Here is a 13635-nt window from a genome sequence, read left to right as displayed (position 1 = left end):
GAAGCAGACAAACCTGCGCTCCGCATTAACTGTAGCGTCGCGACACCCTCGGCTTTTCCTGATGCCACAAACTTTTCAATTTTAGTGCATTCACAGTGATACACCAAATTGATGCCAGAGTTTTGTTTTACGGTTAATGTAGTCCGAGTAAATCAGCTGGGCTGCTAACCATCGCAAGAACAAGAGGCATGTCGGCGCAACGGCTGATCCTAATGGCTAAAGTAGTAAAGTGGGCTTGCTTGTTAGAGCAGTTTCTCGAAACGAGGAACGAGCTTGAAGGTCACAACTTTCAGTCCAGGCTCAAAGTAAAGCTGCAGCCTGTTTTTTTTTGTTTTTTTTTTTTTAATAGTCGTTATGGCAGAGAATTTTACTCCGCATTTTTTTAAAATCCCGAACCGCTTTGGCAACCCGACGCTGAATCTGTCGCGACTTCCCCCAGTTTCACCACCCATGGGGGAGTGGCACGATTTAACCCGGTTGATTGGATTCCCCTCTGCAGAGGGCAGCACCAACGGGGCCTTGTTTGGACGAGACAACTTCGTGGGCTGCCTGCGCAACGTCGCCGTCAACGACAAGCGCGTCGAGTGGATCGACATGGCTTCGCTCCACAACGTCCTCCCCAACTCTTGCCCAGCCGCTTGAGCAAACTGGGCCATTTGTCAAACCAAAAGGCCTTCAAGCACCTATTGTTTAACTTACAACTGACCAAGCACAGTGTTTGCACCCCGCGCAAATCTTGGGAAGAACGTGGTGACGGAGTAATAACAAGGGAATTGAAGCATCACGGTGCCAAGTTCTACCAAGAACCTCTGTGAGACAAGCTACTCGTGCTTTTGAGTAACAGCAATTTTCAGTCCATCTTCGAAGTTCAACGCATATGTGTAGGTGCTTAACGTGGAACGAACTACAGTTTACAAATCACTGCCTCCTAATAAGGAACTTCGACCTACCATTTGTCGTGCCAGCATATTAATAGAATAATACAACGTTGCCAATTCAACCTGAAGGGTCAACGTGTTCATGCCATGAGCTCATGAAGCATTGCTTCGTACAATAAATGCATTATAAAGTCGAAAGTTTGCATAAACTTAAAACATGCCTGGAGCGTTTGTTTTGGTGCAAAATCTGAACACGAACAAAGACATGCAGTAAATTTCGGTATCCCCGGGCACGTTACTGCCCGATTGAATAAAATGTCAATAATACGAGCAAAAAAGAACAAGAGCACCAACGTCATGGTGTTGCACTTTACCGCTGCTTGACAGGTGATGTCACGTAGCGTTGAACTATATCTTCAAAGCATTTTATAATGCTTCAAAAATATACTACTTCAATGAAGCTCTGTTCTTTGGGTATGTCAATGTGGGCTCCCATAACACTTGCCAAATCGTGCATGATGTAAACTCGAAAGCTACGAAACCGTAATTATATTTGCAAAATATTCCGCGGTTTAACTGCACTGGCTAGACTCTAGTTCCCTTTAATGTACCATCACGGCCAATATGAGCTGAAACGCCCCTCCGCGTGGTTCCTGGTATTATCAGAGCCACCTATCGCATTTGTCTGCAAACTGTGATGCACGCTGGGACCAAAACAACTCCTCTCCAACGCTCACGGTGCCACTCTGCACTTCCATGTCATCTGCTAGTAAGCAAGTGGAGGCGACTTGACTTCTTCTAACCGGGCTGTAAAACCTAGGCACATCGCAGCATATACCCATCGTCAACCTTCTCAAAACATTTTTTGCAGAGCCCCGACCTAATATCACGCAGACATCAGACCACAGTTGAGTTAAATCGAAACTGCATACATATGTATTTGCACCAAAAAAGAACAAAAAACATATTCTAGCAATTTGCGTGCTAATAGCATGCAAAAAAATTTGAGCATTAAAACGTAGGTATTGTCAAAAGAAAATAGCATATGTAATGTCGTTAGCAAAGGTGAATCGCAAAGTTCATGCCCACGGACATATGAAGGTCGACTTGGGAATGCACCACACGAAAGCATTACGGAGTTACGAGGGACGAAGAGAACCACTAGGTCATTAGAACTGTATCGGTAAACCCTGTCCGATTGGAGCGGGAGTTTCCGACAGTCCTGCCGCAGTCGAGAACTGCCGTCTCGGTAGCAGACAACAAGGAAGCGCAGCGTGGCGCCACAAGTGCCGGAGGGGAGTTGTTTTGTCGTCAAAGTGCATCAGTCTGCAGAAAAATGCGACAGGGGGCTCTGGTAGCACCATGCGCCCCGATAAGCGGCGTTTTAGCTCATATTGCCCGCAATAGTATATACTTATGCTTGTTTTTTTCAACATCTTTTGATCTGGCTATAAAAAACAAGAATGACAAAAATATTTTAATATACTAAGAATGCAGATACATATCCTAGCTACTTCTTTAAGTAATCACCAAAGAGATTAAAGGAGCAGTTATGACGTGCAAGAATTTTTTGATTGCACCCCCTAAACCAGATTGCTGCCGGGGTTCTCAGTCCTTTCATCATGCGCCAGAAAGTCCGTCACCTGCCACAGACATGGGTGTATGAAGAAAACTGCATAAAACTTTGGGAAGCACAAACAGACGTCCTTGATGATGGTGGGGTCACGAAAGAAGGTCAGTCTTGTTGAGCTCATTACGGAACTACTGAGAACTCGCGCGGCAACCTTCTTTGGGGAGAGTATCAAAGAGTTTGTGCTTAGTCATGACTGCTCAAATCTGCACTGGTTACATGGAGAACTAGCTAGACTATGCATAATGTGTTAATATTTAAATATTAACACATTACTTCGCGTGTCATCTGAAATCAATCGTTTCAATATGGGCCAACTAATCATCCTCCATTTTTTTCATATCAAGTCTCCACTATCCTATATAACTGTATACAGTGCTTAGAAAGAATGCGGTGACCTCCGCTACACTTTTTTAAGGAGTTTTAGTAGATCGTTCCGATACCTCCAATAACGACACGATGCACACGCAGAGGTGCCGGCGGAGTATCGCGTATTGTTATAGGAGTTATTGGAACGGTCGATGAAAACTGCCTTTATCTAGCCGCGGTACGGCATTGACTTCCAAGTAAGGTATAGCTGTACCTTGTGCAAACATAAAGCCACATTTTATTTTTTTCAAAATGAGAGTGCATGTATCTAGAATGTACAAGATAGCTAGTGCAAAGCCACCACCGCGGGTGTTGCTTCTCTGCAGTGAACGTGTGTTGCTGGGGAAGCACACTCAAGGGAGCCGACGTCCCAGTTAAAAAATTGCGGAGCACTCCGACCTTTCCTAATATCAGCAATCAGGTACGACTTTTTGTCGCGAACCGAATGAACTAATATTCTAATTCACATTCAGAATTGTCGCATATATTCGTATTTATATCGTTGCAATTCTGTCCCGTTTTAAAATTGTTTTGTTGCAGAAAACAGGGTTAGAAAATTAAGACCCCCCCCTACCACCATTTTTTTTTTCTTTTATAAATTATGGTGTAATTTTACCATGCCTAGCAGTGGCACTTGGGTCAACGAGTCCCAAGGTTGTGTCCAGAAAGAACCCACAAACCTTGCTGGCGTTCGTTGTGCCTCGACTTTGAGCTGCCGCAGTGGTCAACCAGTTGAATATGAGGTCAGAAAACCTCACAGTGCCGTCGAAAGTGTTACAATCGTGAGGGGTGGGGTCGGTGAGGGCCTGTTCAGATCCCAGAACCGGCCCACGTGTTTCGGCTCATCTCACTGGTTCAACAAGATACTGTTTATTCATTTGTGCACTTCAAATACATTTTGTAATAAACTCTATAAATTCACGACTTAAGCTATAAGAAGAAATTTGAAAACTGAGTGGAATATTAACAATATTATGAGAGGACAGGAATATAATAACGCGTTGCTTTCACGACAGCGAAAGAAAACACGAGAAAAAAACAGTCGTCAGTAATGTGCGTCCTTACGCTGACTGTTAAACACCAGATTAGGTCAGAACCTTGTAACACATTCGATCGAAGCTGTCTCCAATCGATGCAAAGAGACAATAGAAAGTTCTATTGGCTGACAGGGATGTCTCTCTGAATCGTGAGAAGAGCCAGTCCCAAAAGGCAATCTTGGGACGAGGACGCTCTTATGCAAGTCTTCAGCCTTCGCAGAGTTGAAATCGAGCGCTCCGGCTCGGCGGTGCTAACAGGCAAGGTGGCCAGAATTTCAAATAGATTGTAGATGTTTGGGTACAGGGCGTTCGGGCAAAGGGACGTCACCTGCACGGCAGAAACGTGCAGAGCAACGTAGTCCTTCCACTTCCAAGACCAAAGAAGGACTTCTCCAGGCAGCTCATTTAAGGAAATGAAGTCGACGCAGAGGTTCCCGAATTTGTCTTAATTAGGCTCTTTCTCCTCTTTGGAGGAGTTTTCTGGGGGGTGGGGCAAATGGGAGTTTAAGGATTCTCTGGTGATTCTTGAATCCATCTTTGAGCTGTACTAAGAGAAAGTGGTCAATGAAGAGAAGAAATACAGCGAGTCTGAACTACTCATCCACAAAAGTCGTAGGGACGTTGCTGCGGTGCTTCTGGCGAGATGTGACTGCTGGCATTTCGGGAGTCATGTGAGCCTTTTCACAAAGTTCCCTCGTCGTGTTTAAGACTCTCACATCACCCGACTCTCGCAGCACAGCGACAGCGGCCTCAACTTCCTCAATGTGTGAGATGACTTGCACCAAATCAGCTGAAGCGAACTGGAGTTCTCTCAACCGCTGAAGGGTCAGTGACTCTTTAGTTGTTGAGACAATTGAAGACTATTATGGAGACTAAGTACACAGTAATAATAATAATATAAACCACTTTTGACAATTTTCATCAATTAAAATAACTTGCAGAATATAAATCTATGAATAGGGCTGTTTTCTAACATGACTGATCTTCATCTTTGAACCTTAAAAAAATAAAACGCAATGCTTTTCTGTACTTTCTGAATTGGCGAGATCAGAGTATACGTGGAATACTAGATACAGACTGAGTAAGCACCAACACCTACTTTTGTAAAAAGAATATCTTCGTAAAGTTTGAGTAAAAAATGCCGACATTATGTTGGCAGGACAGGGATGAACTTCACATGCCAAATTACCACTGCCAGACTGCGCCATTGATGGTGGTTACCTAGACTCGTCACCATAGAAGTTTTATACATACCCTAGTTCGTAAGCTGCAATGTTTATTGGGTGTTTGCAAGGGAACCACGTTTTTCTCACCGCAAAAATAACCTAAGCACCATCGAATGCTCAGTCTCAGCACAAATGTAGTGCTAGCAGTTGGTACCAGGTGTCAGAGTTCCAGAACTTATGGTCACATGATCAGAGTTATAAGGGATTTCTGGAAACTTTCAATAAGTATAGATGTCGACCAACAGTCTCTGAATGCATGGAGATGATTACCACTTGCTACTACTAACTGGCCACTTATCCTCATAAAAAATTGTGGAAATGGCTTACAACTTTTTTATTAGATTATGGTAAGTTTAGAAACTTTGGCAACTGGTCCAAACCACTAGTGCTACATTTGGACAAAGAATGTGCTCTCAGCAATGCATGGTCTATTTTTGCGGCAAAAAAAAACACAGTTCTTTCTTCCAAGCACTTAGTAATCCTTACAGGATATAAAGGTATTCGCAAAAAGCAAAGCTTTTTTCTATTGAAATATATTTTGATAATATACAAAAAACCTTATCTCAAATATGTATATCTTAAATTTATGACACAGAGGAAATTAGTAATGCTCTAATACGAGTCATACTTTCTTTTACTAGTTTTATTGGTATGGTGGCATCAGTCTACAGCACGTGATACACTGCATATAGGTATTTGTAAGATGTAGGCCTCAAGTTTCATCTCAGCAACAGTGCAGGGCTAAACCAGAGCCGTATATGTAGAGAGTTTGGTCAATAGGAGGCGCGGGCAGAGCCAGGGCGTGCGGCAGACTCAGAAAGAGGGCTTGGCATGCTCTCTTGACCAACCAGAAGCCGAAAAGAATCCCCTAGCGGTGGTAGCGAGAAACAGTTCTGAGCCGATCGATCTTTGAAGGTGTCTGTTCGTATATGGTTTTAATAAGTGCGTAAGAGTGAAGTGTAGTAACTCTTTGTGGTTGAAAATAGGGTGCACCTGTTGTTTCATCATGATCATGCAGAAAGATGTAAGAAACGAATGCGCCGCTCAACTCTGTTTTGCGCGGACAGAGTGTGACCGCTCTGACGGCAGATTCCCGGCGCTCGGCGTTTGGCGTAAGGATTATGTCGATCTTTCCGCTAGTCGCACTCTTCCACCATCATTTTAAATGAGCGTGATTGAAACGTCACGTGTATTATATTTTCAGCCATCGAGAGTTACTCCAATGCAGTTATCAGGTTTGTTTCTCGCGACCACCGCCAGGGTATTATTTCCGGCTTGTGGTTGGTCACATTCGAATTTCTGAAGACTCCCTGGAACCCGCCCAGCCCGCTTTCAGCCAATGGCGCCTCCTCATTTGTCTCCTATACTTCCCAACGAATGGCCAAACTCTCTACATATACGGCTCTGGGCTAAACTATCTAGATCTAGTCATTCGATCGAGCACATTGAAAATCCTAAATGCCTCGCTATAAAACATGAACGACAAGATCTTGACTTTTAACCACCCATGAAGAGTTGGGACATCGAAAGGCTAATTCACACCTTTGCATTTGACTGTGACTGACTGCGCTTGCGACTGCTTACGAGGTGTCAAACTCGTGCCGTGGCACAAGTGTGCAAGTAGCCCTTGAATGCTTCCCTTCTTGAAGACTGAAGGCTTAGCAGTATTTAGGAGATTGAATCTAATGAGAAATAATTGCTTATAACTAGAGATCCGCGATTTCAGAGTATTTTGAGTGAAATTCGGAGGTGTGTTTCTCTGCTTATTTTTCGCTAGAGTTTCGGGGTTAATCGGAGATCATTTTAGCTGTATTCTGAATTCTCCGATATTCTGAGTTCAATTTCACTGTGTTCCCAATTTTTTAAAGTTTAAAATAAAAATAATTGATATCCGGATGCAAACATGCCCTAGATCTATAAGAATTCAAATGTATTGAATGATATTTCTTCAGTGGAGTTATCCTTGGTGCCCTTAACATTGACAATGCTGACTGCCCACGAAAAAATTTGCGAGCAAGTGTTGCCCGGATAAAGGTTGAGACTTTTAAATAACTGAACACTTGGACGTAGTCGCTGGGAAGGATAGCAGCTTCAGTTCACCTTTCCTACTCTTATACAATCTATGGGCTCATATCTTTCACTGTTATAAGAACATTACCCCTTTTTTCCTATAAACACAAACAGTAGAGTTCAAATTGAGAACGGGAACATTGTTTTTTGTCATGTCAAAGAAATACAATGACCCATTGTCCTGACTGAGCCTTGACAAAATGAACGGTAAACCCCCTTTGGACAACGGTCTGAGATTTGAGAAGAAACTGCTATATCCAAAAGTCTGTTGTAATGAGCTTAGACTGTATAAGCTCATTCTGAGGATGCCCAGTACACAGTGAAATCAAATATGGTGTCCAGTGAATAGCCCCCCCACACGCTCCTTCTGCTGGGCAAGCGAGCGTTTGGAAAGGACAGAGGAGAGCTTTGCACGCCGAGAATCTCGGAGGCCATGCCGCTGACACGCCGACTTCTCTCTTCTCGACTCTCTTACCTTCGAATAAAGAGTGACGTATAAAAAAAATTCAGCACCAGCCAATGCACCTTTATGTTGCCAGCTACTTCTTGAGGTGCGATCAATCGCGACGCAAGAAAACCCGTTTGAGCGGGAAAACACTGCCCTCACACGGAGAAACGTCTAGGTCGAAGTGTCCCAGTACAAATTCCAGGAGTTTGAGCCAGAAATATGCTGTCTGAAATCACCCTAGAGATTTTATTATTATAGTACTAATCTTTTGTTTTTCTGCTCTTTCTGTAACAGCACAAAATATAAGCTGTTTGATAACCATCGGGGCTCGAAACAGACCGTCAGGTTGTGGAAAAATCTACCTTAAAATGCCGAGCCTGCATCCGTGTCGCGATAAGTGCGCACCCCCTACTTTTGAAATATTCGTGACAGAGGAAAGAACATATCAAGCATCCACCTCAGGAAACTTCTTTAGCCCACCGAGTTGGCCGAGGTGATCATCCCTGGCACCTGCTTCTGAGGAGCCGGTGCAAAGCGATGAAGCTTTATGCGGGTGCGTAGAAGTAAAGCTTGATGCAACAGCGCCGGTGCGAACCAGGCTTTCCGAGTGGTATGGCTGCTTTGAAAACTAGGGGTTCCACCAGACCCAGCCATTGCTGCTACACCTTTACGTCGGATCAATTGGGGGCCTACCCTGCAATGTACCACCTCTGCATTTTTTGCTTTCAAACCTAGCAAGCACCCATCCCTGCTTTTTAGTGATTATTCCAAACTTTTGCCTCGCTGCTAGCTCAGTATTTTCATTTAATGCTCAAAATGTTTCCCTCCAAATTAAATGTAAAAACCACACTTACTAACACATAAAAAAAAAAGATATATATATTTTTTCCAGTCGATTTATTATGGTTTCCGAAAAATGCCCAATCAATATTTTGCTACAGCGTCACATATATTTTTAATAGAGTCAAAATATGCAACTGCCCAGTACCAAAACTGGACTGGGGAGGAAGAAGAAATATAGAAGAAAAAGTTACCGGAACTCATGTGGTTGTGCAACTTTTTTTTCAATCGACGTATTTGCAGCTTTTTAGAAACTACAAAAAATGGGTATTATATTTTTTGTCTATTTTTAATATTGAACGTGTGCTTTCGATGACCCATGACTTTGATTATCTTTGGTGGTTGTGTCTAAACCATAGAAAACGGCACGTGACCATGGAGAGGGTGAGCGTGACTCAAACCGGCCAGTTCTCAATCGGCGGTTTTCAGGTGGGAAAAAAATTAATTTAAAGCCACAAACTGTGTTTAAAGCCACAAACTGTGTTTATGTAGTTGGGCTCTCATATGTCATGTACAAATAAAAACCTTAGCCACCATAAATACCCTGTCAATGTCCCTTTAAAGGGGCGCTGCAAGGACTTTTTTACTCGTTTTTAATTTGCACCGAAACTGAGCGCACTGAACATAGTAATTTAATGAAACTTTTCTTTTCTCGAATTTCGCTTTATTTTAAAAGTTATAGGCCAACTAAGATTACAAAAACAAGCAAAAAAATAACCTCCTTCATAACGCACTTAGTCGCTTGAGTGGCCATGAATTAGAGGAGGGGTAGTGAGCTCAGCAAGCAGTCAAGGCTGTCGCACTCCGTGTCAACGTCTCAAAAGGGCGCCATTAAGGGGAGGCACGGCCTACAGGGGTCTACTTTTTTAATAGTTTGCCGATTGCAGTGAAACTTTTACCATATGTTAGTTATGCAAACTTGGGAGGGCATGCAAAATTTCAACCAACAGGGAAGATTTTTTGCCAAGTTACGGTGCAATTTGTTATAAAAAAGAAGACTGATGCAGCACCAACGAAAAAAATCTATCATTCAAAAAAAAAGAGAAAAATTCCAACTTTTTTTGCATATATGTAATGTTCAATAAGTGATGAACAAAGTAAGGTATGTAGCAATATTTAATATAGCAAGCATCAGCATGAAAACAGGAAATTTAAAAATGGCTTCATTTTTCTCTCATATGACTTTTTCTAAAATCAACTTTTTCTTGGTGAACAACTCAAAATTATTAAAAACAAAGTGCCTTACTAAATTCTTCAGTCAATTTCACTCCAGAAAAACAACACTTCAGGAGTCTCAGTCCAAACTCTAAAAAATGATAGTTTTTCAAAAATGGAAAAGTGTTCAAAATGACAAACTGAGAAAAATGTGTTTGAAAGTTCAAACAGTGTTCGGCTGAAAACAGTGCTTAGTATATCACTTAAAACGCTCCAGGGCCATAGGTAAGTCCTTCCTCTTCACGGTCCTTCTGCGCCTTAGCCACGGCTTCCATCTTTCTCCGCTTGTGCGACGCTTTGGACGACTCTAGTTCCTTTTTTTGGGCCTTTCCGATCTTCTTTCGGGTGGCCTTCGCAGCATGCACGGTGTGATGGCTCCCTGGCTTGATTCCCATCTCGGAAAGGGCATGCTCAAAGCCTCGAGATCCCAGGTTAAATTCGAGGACTGCCAGAGCCACAGCTGACTCGACGGTCTTGAGGGAGGCAAATTCCACCTTGGGGCACCTCTTCCACACTAGAGAATTAAACGATTCATTTGCATTCTGAGTTTTCATCCTCGAACAGCGCTCGAGCAAGTCTCTACGCGAAAGGCGATTGTAGACGGGCACCAGCTCCTTGGCTAACTCCCTGGAAAAGGCTGGCTTGTGGGGCCTGGACGCAGGTGGCTCTCCTGCAGCCTCAAGTGCCTTGCTCCTGTTGAAGTGGCACCAGGAGTCTCTTCCAGTGGGGCAAGCTGTGTGTCGTGGCTCGTCGTCTGTCGAGTAAGAGTGCAGGAGTGTGGCAAACACCCCCCGCTGCATCGCTGGGACATCTGGGGCATTGTCCTTCAGGGCGCAGGCATAGTAATTTGTCAGCTGCTTCATCCTCACGTTCGTCAGCTTGCCCTTTCCACCAAGGCCTTTCTTTGCCTTCTTCAGAGCATCCAGGCCAGCATACATACGCTTTGCAACGTGGTTGATGCAATCCTCTTTCTTCACTTCCTTGTCGTATAGACCAAGGCTAGCAACCTTTGAAAACGCTTTGCTGTCACCGTCGCAGAGTACCGTGGTATACTGCATGTTGTGTCGCTCCACAGAACGCCCAAAAATGACTGAAGCAGCTTCCACTTCCATGGCATGAGCAGACCCCTGGAAATTCTTTTGACAGTCAGGGCTGTGGCTTTCAAACCATTCTTCATATTCCTGAGACCCTGGCTTTGGGCCTTGAGCGCACACCTGGCAGTAGTTGCTCTGTACAGTGTAGTCTATCACCAGGCCGCTGTTCAGTTCCACTGCCACGCCAACACCAAAGTGGGAGGTGTGGCCACGCTTATGCCAAGTCCCGTCGTACGAAATGCACACGTCCAAAAGTTTGTCGTCTCCGGACTTCTCTGCTTGACGTATGGACTGCGCCGCGCTCTGCATCACTTTGCTGGCGGCCTTCGTAGCTGCGTCATGCACTTTTGATGCTATCTTCTGCGAAGACTTCAGGCACATCGGTGGAGGTACGTTCATGCCAGAAAAGAGGTTGGACAACTTGGTGAAACCAATGCCGCAGTCGCGTGCGGCTAGTCCGATACGCGCGGAAAGTTCATTCTGGCGAGTGTCGCCGATGTTCGACGAGTGCGGTGCGCTCGCCACCTCTCCACACGACGGGCACTCGACGATAAACCCGAGGAGCGCTCCTTGGCCACTTTCCTTTAGCTCCAGGCAAGACCCGGCACACTCTGGGCACAGCAGAGCTCCCACCAAAGCCTTGACACAAGAAACTTCGAGCAAGCGGTAGCCTTCGAGTTCGCCGCTGTCACGGCTCCCATCTAGGCCTAGCGGCTCTCCGGAGCACTCGTCCCGTCGTAGCATTTCCATCTTGCGCTCAATCGCGGTCAGCTCATCTTCCTTTGGGGTGTCAGGAGTTGGAAGCGGCGACAGAAGCCTCGATTGTCCCACACAGTCCAAGTCCAAGTCTTCAGGCGGCGATGGGCCAGGAGACGGTGACGGGCTTGAAGACGGTGATTGTTCCGACGACTCCGGGCGACTCGGGGACAGCGGTGCAGCGGTTTTGCGAGGTCGACCTCCTTCAATGCCTCTCGGTTTTCCACGCTTACGCTTCCGAGCACCAAACGTAAACGATTTCCTGCCATTCACCGCCGGCATCGTATCGATAAACTCGAAGACCGTAAAAAAAGCAAGAGCGCGCGCGCTACGCAGGTAGAAAACGAAACAAGCGTTCACGCGGGCGAGCGAGTCTCTTTTTAGTCACGTGGCGTGTCCGAGCGAATCAGAACTCCGAATGCGTCGAGCTGCCCAATAGGAGCCCTTAGAGCGTTTCATAGCTCTTTCTGAATGATGTTTTCGCGGGGGTTCTCTCGCCTGAATGTCCGGCGTTGAACGAAAAGCCGGGGCGTAAACAAAAGAGAAAGAACTGCTGTTTCCAATGGGGGGTCCCACGCCACGCTAGGCCTAGCCAACGAGCGGCTAGCGCGCTTTGAAATCGGCAAACGCGCGGGTGTGCTCGAGTTTCTGGCGAGCGCGCGTGGCCGCCGACGTATCGAAAATAATTTATTCCGGAGTAAATCCCTTACGCACGAGTATAAAAGTTTGTGAGAGCATTCTTTATTAGTTGTAGATGATGATAAAACTGATTTTCAAAAACGCGTTTTTTTCGCAAAACTTGCGATTTTTAGGCCGTGCCTCCCCTTAAAGCATGTTCTGAATAGGCTGTATGAAGCGAGCAGCCAGGGCGGCTTGCATTGCATTTGCTACGCGATTAAACACTAATTCGGCATGACACTTCATTGCCCACAAACAAAAGCAAACATGGCGTAAAGGTCAATTCAGAACATGAGCCACTACGCGCTGCTATACCGCCAAACAGCCAAACCGCAAGCCAAACCTTCTCGCCGAAGGCCTTCAGAATGCTCAGAACCGGTCGTATCCTCGAGTCTGTATATGACCGCAGCACCGCCGCAAACATCCGGGAACGTTCGACTCTCGCCACTCGTTGGTGCCTGATCCCACCACCCTTTCTAGTATGCGCCGCCTTTTCCACCACTTGGTGGCGGGTATGTCGACGAGTCATTTCTTGTTTCCGTACTTTATATACAGCATTTGTTTCTTTTCCAATCTAAAATACTGAACAAAAACTACTTTTATAAATAACTGAAACGGTTTGCACCACTTATAGTTTGTATTTCGACTAAAAGGAGCTTTTAGCTGCTCTGACCAGTAGTAAGCCCAGGACCAATGACTTCACATTTAGCGCGCTTTCGGCACCGCGGGTCGCCCCCGTAGGTGGAAGAGGTTTCCGCGTCGTCCGGTTAAAATATGATGCACCGATATTAAAGGGATACTACAACGAAATTTCGGCGCTCATTTTTTGGTCTATATGTGTTCAAAAAAGCACCATCAAATCGAACATACCAATATCTCGTTAAAAATGTCACGAAAAGGAATTTTAAAACGAATTAAACGATTAGCAAAGAGCACCTGGTGGATGTCGCTAACGCCTCGCTTGTAATGCCCGTCTAGCAACCTTGGCAGCTAGTGACGGAGGTTGTCTCGAATCCGGCCACGACAAGAGAAGAGGGGCAGGAGGAACTCCCCTCTTCCCGAGAATGCCTTTTGTGTGTCGCAGAAGTCGCTATTGTCCCCCTACAAGATTATAGAAGATTAACCCGTCACTCAAAATTTGTACAAAAGCAGCCGCTTCGGTGGCTGGAACGACTAGGCCATCCTCTCGACGTCAACCTCGCCGTGGCTTTGCTCGTCTTGAGACGACATACGTCACGATTGCGTTGGATGTCACGTGGTCTCCGCTGGGCCTTCTCCGAGCGCTTGCCAAAGTGGGCCGTTTATAACGAAAAATACAGCCACCAGGCTCAAAATACAAACGTGCGATTGTCATTTACGGATAATATGGATCATATTCAACCTATTTTTGAATA

The 13635-nt window shown here is 45.2% G+C and overlaps 1 protein-coding gene across 1 annotated transcript in view; it reads left to right on the top strand.

Moving 5' to 3' along the window:
- Positions 1-1094, top strand: part of LOC115324735 (laminin subunit alpha-1) — a 143585-nt gene extending 142491 nt beyond the window's left edge. Inside the window, exon 62 of the mRNA XM_029985369.4 lies at positions 500-1094. Within this exon, the coding sequence (XP_029841229.2) occupies positions 500-642 (143 nt within the window). The 3' untranslated portion in view covers positions 643-1094. The remainder of the gene's footprint in view (positions 1-499) is intronic.
- The last annotated feature ends 12541 nt before the right edge of the window (positions 1095-13635 follow it).

Source organism: Ixodes scapularis, unplaced genomic scaffold (genome assembly GCF_016920785.2).
Source record: "Ixodes scapularis isolate PalLabHiFi unplaced genomic scaffold, ASM1692078v2 PGA_scaffold8__174_contigs__length_109621045, whole genome shotgun sequence".
Taxonomy (NCBI): domain Eukaryota; kingdom Metazoa; phylum Arthropoda; class Arachnida; order Ixodida; family Ixodidae; genus Ixodes; species Ixodes scapularis.
Note: the sequence above shows the minus strand (reverse complement) of the source record. Positions and strands in the feature narration are given on the sequence as shown.